The 13,419-nt window shown below is 44.4% G+C and overlaps 1 protein-coding gene across 3 annotated transcripts in view; it reads right to left on the bottom strand.

The window, feature by feature from the left end:
- The window catches only part of LOC115463193 (adenomatous polyposis coli protein-like), a 343,184-nt gene that overhangs the window by 96,014 nt on the left and 233,751 nt on the right, over positions 1 to 13,419 (bottom strand). For all 3 annotated transcript variants that reach the window (XM_030193482.1, XM_030193484.1, XM_030193483.1), the window contains one exon: positions 10,632 to 10,730. In XM_030193482.1, coding sequence (XP_030049342.1) covers positions 10,632 to 10,730 — 99 coding nt within the window. The remainder of the gene's footprint in view (positions 1 to 10,631; positions 10,731 to 13,419) is intronic.

Raw genomic sequence — 13,419 nt, forward strand, 5'->3', positions numbered from 1 at the left:
ATCTATCTGCAAATCATGGGCACCCCAATATGCTAACCTCTTCATGGCAGAACTGGAAGAGACATTTTTGAATATATATCAGACTAAACCCTAAAATACTACTGGTACATTGATGACATTTTCATGATTAGGACTGAGGGGGAAGAGACTCAAACAATTTCACAGTTTTTTCAATACATACCATCCTACAATCAAATTCAAAATTGACTACTCCACAGAAAAAGCCAATTTTTTGGACACCACAGTTTCCATCAGCAATGGCTATATACAAACATCTACATACAGAAAACCTACAGGCAGATGTAGTTACCTCCACAACTCCAGTTTCCACCCTTCATATACAAAAAAATCCATTATACACAGCCAAGCCACAAGATACCATTGTATCTGCTCTAACCCAAGCGACAGAGATAAGCACCTCAAAATCCTGACTGAATCTTTCACAGAAAAAGGCTACAAGCTCCAAATAATCTCCAAGAATGTAGCCTCTTTCCTTAAAATGCCCAGAGATAACCTATTGAAGTATAAGGAAAAGAAAGCCACAGACAGAATCCCCCTTGTAGTGCCATACAATCCAGAGCTAGACAAATTGAGAAAAATTTTAAAAGATCTACAGCCACTACTCCAGGAGGATGAATTACTGAAAGAGATATTCCCAGCCCCACCAGTGTTGGCCTTCTGACAGCCCCCTAATTTAAAACAGAAATTAGTGAAAAGCAAACTCCCAATACAAGTTCAAAAAGAAGAAAATGGCGCACGTCCCTGTAAATATCTAGCTGCAAACTGTGCCAACACATTGCTCGATCCCACAGTCAATCACATGGGAAAAATATTCAACATAAGGAAATCCTTTACATGCTCATCTTCAAATATGGTATATATCATTCAATGTAAAAAGTGTGAAGAAGGGTGCTGTATTGGAGAAGCAAGCCAGATGCTAAAGACGAGATTTAACCTACATACATATCATGAAAAATGCAAATGCCAACCAGGATGTTACCTCTGTGGGACAGCACTTTATAAAGCCACTGCATCAATGATTTTATGGTAAGAATACTAAAAGGAGACTTTAAGACAATCCAGGAATATAAGACCTTTGAAGTTAAAATGATGAAATATTTTGACACCCACCAGACAGGACTTAACAAAGATCTGAGTTTTCTAGCCCATTATAAACCATAAAATACTACTGCTTTGTCACCCTCTTATCTACCATCCATCTCTCCCTGTCTCTCATTCACCCAACTCCCTGTTCCTCACCTAACCCACCCCATCCTCTTCCTGTGAGACTGTCATTGGAATGCTTTTGTGTTTCGCTTATATATACTGATATTTGTCAATGTTTGCTTATTTCTGATCTGAAGAAGAAGGGTTACCTTTAAAAGCTAATCAAAAAATGTATTGTTAGCACAATAAAAAAAGGTATTATTTTCTTTTCTTTTCTTGTTTTATTTCTGTTTATTTTCTTTATATGAAATAGGAATGGCCAATAAAGGAAAGATAGCAGGTATTCTCCAAGGACAGCAGGCTGATTGTTTTCACAATTGGGTCGATGTCCGCGGAGGCCCAGGAATCGACAAACATTTTGCAAGCAAAATAAACAAAGTCTTTCTGTAACGTTCCACCACGCGAGCAACGCTAACCGCACATGCGTGAAGTCTTCCCACCCGCCACGCGAGCGTGCCTCTGTAGTTTAATCAAAAAGCATAAATACAAGAACAACAACAATTCCAAAGGGGAGGAGGGCGGGTTTGTGAGAACAATCAGCCTGCTGTCCTCGGAGAATACCTGCTATAGGTAAGTATCTTTGCCTTCTCCAAGGACAAGCAAGCTGCTTGTTCTCACAATTGGGGTATCCCTAGCGTCCAGGCTCACCCAAAACAACGAATATTGGTCAATTGGGTCTTGCAACGGCGAGGACATAACATAGATTAACCAGAAACCAAATCAACTAACTGAGAGTACAGCCTGGAACAGAATCAAAAAGGGCCAAGGGGGGTGGAGTTGGATTCTAAACCCTGAACAGATTCTGCAGTACCGCCTGCCCAAACCGACTGTCGCGTCAGGTATCTTGCTGAAGGCAGTATTGAGATGTAATTGTGTGGACTGATGACCACGTCTCAGCCTTGCAAATCTCTTCAATGGAGGCCGACTTTAAGTGAGCCACTGACGCAGCCATGGCTCTAATTTTATCAGCCGTGACATGACCCTGTAGAGTCAGCCCAACTTGGGCATAAGTGAAGGAAATGCAATCTGCTAGCCAACTGGAGATTGTGTGTTTTCCGATGGCAACTCCCCTCCTGCTGAGACTGAAAAAAACAAACAAATGGACGGACTGTCTGAAGGGCTTTGTCTGCTCCACGTAAAAGGCAAATGCTCTTTTGCAGTCCAAGTTATGTAAACTGCTTTCGTCAGGGCGGGTATGAGGACGGGGAAAAAATGTTGGCAAGACAATTGACTGGTTCAGATGGAACTCCGACACCACCTTTGGCAGGAACTTAGGGTGTGTGCGAAAGACTACTCTGTTGTGATGAAATTTGATAAAAGGTGCATGAACTACCAAGGCCTGAAGCTCACTGACCCTACGAGCTGAAGTAACTGCCACCAAGAAAATGACCTTCCAGGTCAAGTACTTCAGATGGCAGAAATTCAGTGGCTCAAAAGGAGCTTTCATCAGCTGGATGAGAACGACGTTGAGATGCCATGACACTGGTGGAGGTTTGACAGGAGGCTTTAACAAAAGCAAACCTCTCATGAAGCAAACAACTAAAGGCTAGCACTAATCGCACTCTTACGGAGTTGGTCTTGAGACCAAACTCTGACAAGTGTTGAAGGCATTCAAGCAGGGTCTGTGTAGGACAAGAAAGAGGATCCAGGGCCTTGCTGTCACACCAGACGGCAAACCTCCTCCATTTGAAAGAGAAACATCGCTTGGTGGAATCTTTTCTGGAAGCAAGCCAAACTCGGAAGACACCCTCTGAAAGACCCAAGGAGGCGAATTCTAAGCTCTCAACACCCAGGCCATGAGAACCAGAGACTGGAGGTCGGGATGAAGAAGCAACCCCTGGTTCTGAGCGATGAGGGTTGGAAAACATTCCAATCTCCATGGTTTCTCGGAGGACAACTCCAGAATATAACATATAGTAACATAGTAGACGACGGCAGAAAAAGACCTGCACAGTCCATCCAGTCTGCCCAACAAGATAAACTCACATGTGCTACCTTTTGTGTATACCTTACCTTGATTTGTACCTGTCCTTTTCAGGGCACAGACCGTATGTCTGCCCAGCACTATCCCCACCTCCCACCACCGGTTCTGGCACAGACCGTATAAGTCTGCCCAGCACTATCCCCGCCTCCAAACCACCAGTCCCGCCTCCCACCACCGGCTTTGGCACAGACCGTATAAGTCTGCCCAGCACCATCTCCGTCTCCCGCCACCGGCTTTGCCACCCAATCTCGTCTAAGCACTTTAGGATCCATTCCTTCTGAGCAGGATTCCTTTATGTTTATCCCACGCATGTTTGAATTCCGTTACCGTTTTCGTTCCACCACCTCCCGCGGGAGGGCATTCCAAGCATCCACTACTCTCTCCGTGAAAAAGTGCTTCCTGACATTTTTCTTGAGTCTGCCCCCCTTCAATCTCATTTCATGTCCTCTCGTTCTACTGCCTTCGCATCTCCGGAAAAGGTTAGTTTGCAGATTAATACCTTTCAAATATTTGAACGTCTGTATCATATCACCCCTGTTTCTCCTTTCCTCCAGAGCATACATGTTCAGGTCAGCAAGTCTCTCCTCATAGGTCTTGTAACGCAAATCCCATACCATTCTCATAGCTTTTCTTTGCACCGCTTCAATTCTTTTTACATCCTTAACATGATATGGCCTCCAGAACTGAACACAATACTCCAGGTGGGGCCTCACCAATGACTTATACAGGGGCATCAACACCCCCTTTCTTCTGCTGGTCACACCTCTCTCTATACAGCCTAACAACCTTCTAGCTAGGGCCACCGCCTTGTCACACTGTTTCGTCGCCTTCAAATCCTCAGATACTATCACCCCAAGGTCCCTCTCCCCATCCGTACCTATCAGACTCTCCCCGCCTAACACATACATCTCCCGTGGATGTCTACTCCCTAAGTGCATCACTTTGCATTTCTTCACATTGAATTTTAATTGCTAAACCTTAGACCATTCTTCTAGCTTCCGTAGGTCCTTTTTCATGTTTTTCACTCCCTCCGGGGTGTCCACTCTGTTACAGATCTTAGTATCATCCGCAAATAGGCAAACTTTACCTTCTAACTCTTCGGCAATGTCACTCACAAATATATTGAACAGAATCAGCCCCAGCACCGATCCTTGAGGCACTCCACTACTCACCTTTCGCTCCTCCGAGCGAATTCCATTCACCACCACCCTCTGGCGTCTGTCCGTCAACCAGTTCCTAATCCAGTTCACCACTTCGGGTCCTATCTTCAGCCCATCCAGTTTATTTAAGAGCCTCCTGTGGGGAACCGTGTCAAACGCTTTGCTGAAATCTAAGTAGATTATGTCCATAGCTCATCCCTGATTCAATTCTCCTGTCACCCAATCAAAGAATTCAATGAGATTCGTTTGGCATGATTTCCCTTTGGTAAAACCATGTTGTCTCGGATCTTGCAACTTATTGGCTTCCAGGAAATTCACTATCCTTTCCTTCAGCATCGCTTCCATTACTTTTCCAATAACCGAAGTGAGGCTTACCGGCCTGTAGTTTCCAGCTTCTTCCCTATCACCACTTTTGTGAAGAGGGACCACATCCGCCGTTCTCCAATCCCTCGGAACCTCTCCCATCTGCAAGGATATATTAAACAAATCTTTAAGACAACTCCAGAAGAAGAGGGAACCAAATCTGACGCAGCCAGAAGGGAGCTATCAGAATCATGGTTCCGCAGTCTTGCTTGAATTTCACCAAAGTTTTCCCAACTAGAGGTATGGGAGGATACGCATACAGAAGGCCTGTTCCCCAATGCAGGAGAAAGGCATCTGATGCTAGTCTGTCGTGGGCCTGAAGCCTGGAACAGAACTGAGGGACCTTGTGATTGATCTGAGTGGCAAAAAGATCCACACTTGGAAGATCTTGTGGACAACATCCAAGTTCAGTGGCCACTCGTGAGGTTGCATCACCCTGCTCAGTCTGTCGGCCAGACTGTTGTTTATGCCTGACAGATAAGTGGCTTGGAGAAACATGCTGTGACGGCATGCCCAAAGCCACATCTGGACTGCTTCCTGACACAGAGGGCGAGATCCGGTGCCCCCCTGCTTGTTGGTATAATACATGGCAACCTGACTGTCTGTCTGAATCAATATGACTTGGTTGGACAGCCGGTCTCTGAAAGCTTTTAGAGTGTTCCAGATCGCTCGCAATTCCAGGAGATTGATCTGAAGACCTTTTTCCTGAAAGGACCAAGCTTCTTGAGTGTGAAGCCCATCTACGTGAGCTCCCCACCCCAGGAGGGATGCATCAGTCGTCAGCACTTTTTGTGGCTGAGGAATTTGGAATGGACATACCAAGGTCAAATTGGGCCGAATCGTCCACCACTGCAAGGAATTCAGAAAGTCGGTGGACAGTTGGATCACATCCTCTAGACTTCCCACAGCTTGATACCACTGGGAAGCTAGGGTCCATTGAGCTGATCTCATGTGTAGACGTGCTATGGGAGTGACGTGAACCATGGAGGCCATGTGCCCCAGAAGTCTCAATATCTGCCGAGCCGTGATCTGTTGAGACGCTCAAACCATAGACACTAGGGACAGGAGATTGTCTGCCTTTGCCTCGGGGAGAAAAGCTCGAGCTGTCTTTGTGTCCAACAGTGCTCTAATGAACTCCAATTTTTGAACTGGGGTGAGATGGGACTTGGTATAATTGATCACGAACCCTAGTAATTCTAGCACCTGAATAGTCATTCGCATGGCCTGCAGGGCACCCTCCTCTGATATGCTCTTCACCAGCCAATCGTCGAGATAAGGGAAGACATGCACTCCTAGTCTGTGTAGCGATGCTGCGACTACAGCCAGGCACTTGGTAAACACTCTGGGTGCAGAGGCCAGACCAAAGGGCACTACACAATACTGAAAGTGCTGAATTCCTAGCCGAAACCGAAGATACTTCCTGTAAGCTGCAAGTATCGCGATATGGGTGTAAGCATCCTTTAAGTCCAGAGAGCATAGAAAATCGTTTTCCTGAATCATGGGAAGTCAGGGCCCTTAGGTCTAAGATGAGATGCATCCCCCCCCCCCCCCCCCGTTTTCTTTTGCACAAGAAAGTACCTGGAATAGAATCCCAGCCTTCTTCCCCTGGTGGAACGGGTTCGACTGCATTGGCCTTTAGAAGGACTGAGAGTTCCTCTGCAAGTACCTGCCTGTGCTGGAAGCTGTAAGAATGAGCTCCAGGTGGGCAATTTGGAGGTCTGGATTCCAGTCTGAGGGTATATACTAACTGGACTATTTGAACAACCCACCGGTCGGAGGTTATAAGATGCCACCTTTGGTGAAAAAATATCAACCTCCCTCCTACCGGCAAGTCGTCCAGAGGCTATGCATTTACAGAGGCTATGCTGAACTGGAGCCAGTGAAAAGCCCGACCTCTGCTTTTGCTGGGGAGCAGAATGGGCCTTTGATGCACACTGTTGATGAGAACGAGCACGTTGGGGCTGAGCCTGGGCAGGCTGCCGAGAAGCAGGAGTGTACCTACGCCTAGAGTAGGAATAAGGAACATTTCTCTTCCCTCCAAAAAACCTCCTAGATGAGGAGGCTGTAGCAGAAGGCGCTCGGTGGGAGAGAAAATCCATAGAATTATGCTTTTTAATCTGATTAACAAGATCCTCTACTTTTTCTCCAAAAAGATTGTCCACCCGGCAAGGAGCATCCGCCATCCACTGCTGGACTGAATGATCCAGGTCAGAGACACGCAGCCATGAGAGTCTGTGCATCACTATACCTTGAGCAGCGATCCTGGATGTCACATCAAAAGTACCCCTGGTCAGGAACTTGCGACATGCCTTCTGCTGCCTGACCACCTGGCGAAAAGGCTCAGCCAACTCCGCAGGGAGTGCATCAACCAAGCTGGACAGTTGACTTATCGAGTCCCGCAAGTGTATGCTCGTGAAGAGCTGGTATGATTGGATCTTGGCAGCGAGCATAGTCAAGAGTCCTAGCTTCTCTGCCTGGGGGCGCCAAAGCATAGTCTCTAGTACTCCTGGGTCTCTTAAGAGCGGAATCCACCACCATGGAATTGTGGGGTAATTGAGACCTCATCAATCCAGGTTCACCGTGGATCTGGTATTGGGATTCTGCTTTCTTGGGAACCACAGGGTCCAACAGAGGGGTGGACCAGTTTCTCATAAGGACTTCCTTCAGTACCTTATGGAGAGGGACTGTCACAGCCTCTTTAGGCGGAGAAAAATAATCCAGGACTTCCAGCATGTCAGATCTGGGCTCAACCTCAACATCAACCTCCACAGGGAAAGGAATAGCCGTAGCCATTTCCCGGACAAAAGAGGAAAAATACAGACTCTTTGGTGGGGATAGTCTTCTTTCCAGCGGAGGAGAAGGGTCAGAGGGAATCCCAAAAGACTCATTGGAAGAGAAGTACCTGGGATCTTCCTCTGAGTCCCACGAGTGCTCCTGCTCAGTGTCAGACAATACTCTGACACTGGACCTGTCTCGACGCCGAGGAACAATGTCCTCTGTGGTGGTGTCGAGAGGTCGACGCCCTATCCAACGGCGGCAAAGCTCCCTCCACCGACGTTGAAGGGGAGTCAACCTGAGTGGCAGTCGACGCAGATGCCACAGGCGGCACCGCAGTCGGAGACCTCACCACAGGCGAAGAGCCAGGCACCGCTGCAGCAGATGGCAAAGAGGGCACAAGCATCCCCAACACCGAAGCTGATTGATGCAGTAAGCCTTCCAGAGGTTTATTTATTTGCTGCATTTGTATCCCACATTTTCCCACCCATTTGCAGGCTCAATGTGGCTTACAATATGTTACAACGACATTCACATTAATAGAATAAGAATTTCAGAATCTAGATATAGATAAGGTGCATAAGAATATCATGGCAATCATATTAACGGAATAATAATTTCAGAACTGTTACAAATAATGATGCATAAGAATAACATGAAGGACTGGAAGTGGATAAATAGATAAAACATAACATAATATCAGGATAAGATATAATATTCAGTAATGAGGATGTAATTAAAATAAACAATTTAGAAGAGTTCCATAATAGTTGTATTTGGATTAATTTAGGAGTCAGATCGTTATGGGGAATCCTTTTTGTACGTCTTTATGAATAAGTAAGCCTTCAGTAATTTTCGGAATATTGTCAAGTCGTGTGTTGTTTTTATGGTGATCGGTAATTCATTCTATAGTTGTGTGCAGATGTATGAGAAGCTAGATGTATGTATAGATTTGTATTTGAGTCCTCTGCAGTTGGGATAGTGAAGGTTTAAGAAAGTATGTGATGAACTTTTGTTGTTTCTCTCTGGAAACAAGGCCTGGATACACTCGTTAAGAGCCGCCATCGGAGAAGGCTGCGGGGCCAGTGGAGCAGGTGGTGTCAGAATCCATGGAGGCTCGGCAGTAGATACCAGACTGCCAAGAGATCGACGCATCAGCACCTCCTGTAGCAAGGGGGAGCGCTCCTCTCGGCACTGATGCTTCTTGGGTGCCGACTCTCTCAACGTCCTGGAGCTCCCGGTACTGTGCGCCGAAGGAGAACGATGACCGTGCTTCTTAGCCTTCGCTCGACGCCCGTCATCAAGGCTCTTCGGTACCGAAGAGGAGGACGTGGAATCCTCACGTCTCCTCGGGGCCTGGTCAGACGAAGGTTGGTCTCGGGGGGCCTGCATAACAGGAGGCCACGAGACAGATGGAGACCCACTTGATGCCTCACTGCTCCCAGCACGAGTTGGTCTCTCAGCAGCCATTACCTTGTTCCCAGACGTCAATGCTCCTGTCGATATTGACGCCAACGACCTCGGTACCGATGTCAACGTCGAAGGTCCAGACTGAGCCCCAAAAAGCTTTTCCCGTTGGGCTTCTAGAGACGCTTGGGCCCGTTTCTTCATACGAAGACACAGACTAGAAGCGGCTGGGCTATGGTCGGGCCCAAGGCACTGGATACACCAAGCGTGGGTATCGGTACCTGAGATGGTCCGGCTGCACCGAGTACAACGTTTGAGGCAGCTGGGTATCTTTGATGACATGGAAGAAGAAAAAACGGCTTAGGTGAAATCAAACGACGCGACTGTGCCAAAAAAGAAGGGCACAAAAAGGGGAAAAACCCGACCGCACGGCTCAAAGGCCGGCTGCGTCGAAAAGAAAAGGAAACTTAAAAGAGGAGAAAAAGATAAGGAAAACTGCGGGGAAAAAGTACTTTTTAAAAAAAAAAAATCTTTAACAAGAAAAGAAAATAAAAGAAGAAAAATCCTGAAGAAGAAATCTTCGTCCTGGGCCAAATGGAGCAGCGCAAAAACACTGCCGCACATAACCGCGGAGAAAAAATAACCACAGAGGCACGCTTGCCGGCGGGCGGGAAGACGTTCACGCATGCGCAGTTAGCGTTGCTCACGCGGTGGAACATTCCAGAAAGACTTTATTTTGCTTGCAAAATGTTTGCCGGTTCCTGGGCCTCCGCCTGCTTGTCCTCGGAGAATGACATCAAGTAAATCCAAGTCAGGTACAACTGCAAAGTAAACTACTGTTTTGAATACTCAACAGTATTTTAGCAGATTGTGTGGGGCTAATATGATTCTTTTGGTTTCCCTGGTTTGCATTTTCTGGGATAGGGAGAAGTGAAGGAAAGTAGTCTAGATGCAGAGGAAAATGAGATGATATCTGGGGGATAGGGCACAGAGCCACCAGAACCCTCTTCTCCCCCCAACCAAGAACTCCTCCTTACCTCTAAAATCCCAGAACCTCACTTCTACCTCATCTTCCCTCCTCTCCCCAACCTTGATCCTCCCTCCTCCTCTATCCTTGACCCTCTTCCTTCCTTATCTCACACTTTACTATACTCATTCCTCTCTCCACCACTGATCCTCCTTATCCCATCCATGAAATCTTCTCTTCTTCTTCTTCTCCTCCCACATATTGATACTTCTCCACACAAAAAACTCCTAGAAAGCAAGGCTGGAAAATGACTTTACTTTTATTATTCCAAATAAATTTACATGACTTAATATACAAAAAAAATTCAATGTTGCAAATGCACCCCGCTATCGCAACCTGCTACAAGAAACTGGGAGCTAAGGAAACTCAATCATTTAAAATGATCTGACTGCCTACACCTAGTTTTACTAGAGTTTACCAAACATTCATTTTTATGAAATCTATATGTAACAATTGTGGAGATATTAACAAAATAGAAACAAACACATTATTTCATTCAAAATACCTGTGCAATTAAGTTTTATATGTAAAAAGTACAATAGCTATAGCACATTAACTGTAAATAATTCATAATGTAATGTGCTAAAAGTTCAATCTATGACTATTAGTCTTCTTACTAGGAACCACCTAGTTACTGGATTAATAAAAATGTAGCATTAGCAAACTGTTGTTTGTAATCTTCAATTACCTTGGTACCCAGGTGACTTGTCAATCTTCGAGGAACAGAGTAGGTACTAGTTGAATTCATACCATTGGATGTTTCATGTTCTGTTCGAGCCGAGGAACCCTAAAATTAAAAAAGAAAACTTAGCTAAAATTAAAATGTTGAATTAGGCATCAGGAGAGTAGCAGATCATTCCACTGTCAAAGATTAATTCTTGAATTCTATCCACATCAAAGTTAAACAATGTTCCTTTACGTTATGAGACTGTAAGACTTCTAGTGGCCTGCTCCTGCATGAGAGAGCATTCTCGTTTCCAGTAGGGCACTAGGTTGACAGATTTCAAACTATGGGAATCATTTCCTAACAGTGCATACCACCTGCTATAGGGCCACAGAAATAAAATGGGCCCTGTGGCATATAGCGCAAAGTGATAGTAAACAATTCCTCCTATATGATCTGTTTCATGGAATCAGCTTCAGAAGCAGAGAAATGGAAAAACTGCTCGGACAACCTTGGAGAATACTTAAAATGAAGAAAAAACTACAGCATGACCTTATACTGGCCCAGGATCAATGACATGACAAAACAACATTTCATACCAAAACGTTAAAAACACTGACCTTGTAAGCATGGGGGTGAGAAGTTTTCAAGAGACAGTGATGTGTCATTCTATAGACAAGGGCATATACACAAAGCATAAAGGCATTCCGAAGTAGATAAGTGTAGTTTTCACAGAGGTGTAAGCACCAATCACTAATTACTACTCCTCTATAATTACAAATCTCTCTCAACCACCCCCACCCCCCCCCAAAAAAAGAAAAACAACTGGTGTTACATTGGGTATAAAATTACATGAGAACAAGGAAGCAATGTGAGATGGTAACGACCTAATGGACTGATAAAAGACACCAAAGTAAGTCATTGCAAACTGTTCTCCAAGGGGCCACATGCAGAAGGGGTCTGGAGCCAGTGAGGATATTTTGACAAGTACTGCCTTTGACTTTGTGGCAGCAGAGTTTTTAAGGCAGGATTAATGTCCTTTCTCTACATTAACAAGTGGAGAGGTGTGGTACCCGTGTTAGTCCACTCCTAAAGGTTATCAATAGAAATCAAACAAAATAAAACATGGAAAAGAAAATAAGATACCACCTTTTTTTATTGGACATAACTTAATACATTTCTTGATTAGCTTTCGAAGGTTGTCCTTCTTTGTCAGATCGGAAATAAGCAAATGTGTTAGCAGATAGTATATATAAGAGAAACATCAAAGCATTACTTTGACAGTATGCGAGGAACTAACATCTTTCTGAAATGAATACATTTTCGTGACTAAATTTTGAGAGTAAAGTCCAACAAAACGATACCATCTTATATTGTTTCTCTCTGTAGTGAATTATCACAGCAACCGCATTACTCTCTTAAGACAGAGAATAAAAGCATACTATTGACACTTGATTCTCTGCTGTCATTTATGTACTATGCTCTCTTATATCTGGCACTGGAACAGAGGAGCCCAGTACTACAAAGATGTCAACAAAAATTCAGTAAGGTTTTTAATAGGCTACACAGACTTAAATAGCTCCTTCTATCTCTACAAGCTGACACTATTTTGGCAGTGCTGGACAGTCAGAACTAGAAGCAAGGAAGCTGGACATAATAGTAAGAGAGAAAAACACTAGAACAACATTGATCATAAAGTTGTCAGTTCAAAGCAATTACTCTGTGAATCAAGTGGAGAGAGAAGACCTTCAAGTCTCAAGAAATGCAGTCCAAGAAAATGTGGCACAAAGATAAAGAAATATTTGTCATCATTTTAGGCGCCAAAGGCTTGATTAAAAAGAATTTCCAAACACACCTGGGTAGGATGCCTTTACATGTTATGAACTCAAGTGGGAAGCTCTCTTTGTCATGATGCAAGTATTACAGTGAGTGCAAGCAGTAAATTTGAGAGACTGAGATTATATTCCACATACACTGGTTTAGGAGTGAGGTTTGTTACCATGGTATGCAAAACTAACTCATTTGTAGATATTGCCCCTGGGACAAACCAAGGTGACACCTCTGTGGGTGAGCATTTTTTGGAACCAGACCACAGCACCAACGAACTTATGGTCAGAATTCTAAATGGAAATTTTACAACAATCCAGGAACATAAGATGTTTGAAGTTAAGAGTGGAGGAGTGGCCTAGTGGTTAGGGTGGTGGACTTTGGTCCTGAGAAACTGAGTTCGATTCCCGGCACAGGCAGCTCCTTGTGACTCTGGGCAAGTCACTTAACCCTCCATTGCCTGCCGCATTGAGCCTGCCATGAGTGGGAAAGCGCGGGGTACAAATGTAACAAAAAAAAAAAAAAAAAAAGATGAGAGAGTACTTCAACACCAACAAGAAAAGACTTTTAAAAACCCGGGTTTCCTACCATATCATAAACCATAAAATTATACTGCTTTGTCACTTTTTTTTTTTAATGTGCTTATTCGTTTTAAGTAGAAATGTATAAAATCAATCCTTACAAAGCTAAAGTTATAACTATAAAAACAGCATGCCAGGAAAACAGTAATAAAGGCATTGCACATCAATAATATCCAAAGAATATGAAAGAAAAAAAACAAAAACAAGATAAGTATCATCCAAAATACAGGACACTATACCATACCCAAGTAACCAATAATGCCCCTCCATAGGGTATGTCCCAACGCCCCTCTAAAGGGTAGAGTAAGTCCCAAGCAGGTAACTAAGTATCAGTCATACCTACACTCATTCACCATACTCTCCCATCCAAAATTCTCCAATCTCACACTCACATCTCATCAAGA

This window comes from Microcaecilia unicolor, chromosome 2 (assembly GCF_901765095.1).
Source record: "Microcaecilia unicolor chromosome 2, aMicUni1.1, whole genome shotgun sequence".
NCBI lineage: Eukaryota > Metazoa > Chordata > Amphibia > Gymnophiona > Siphonopidae > Microcaecilia > Microcaecilia unicolor.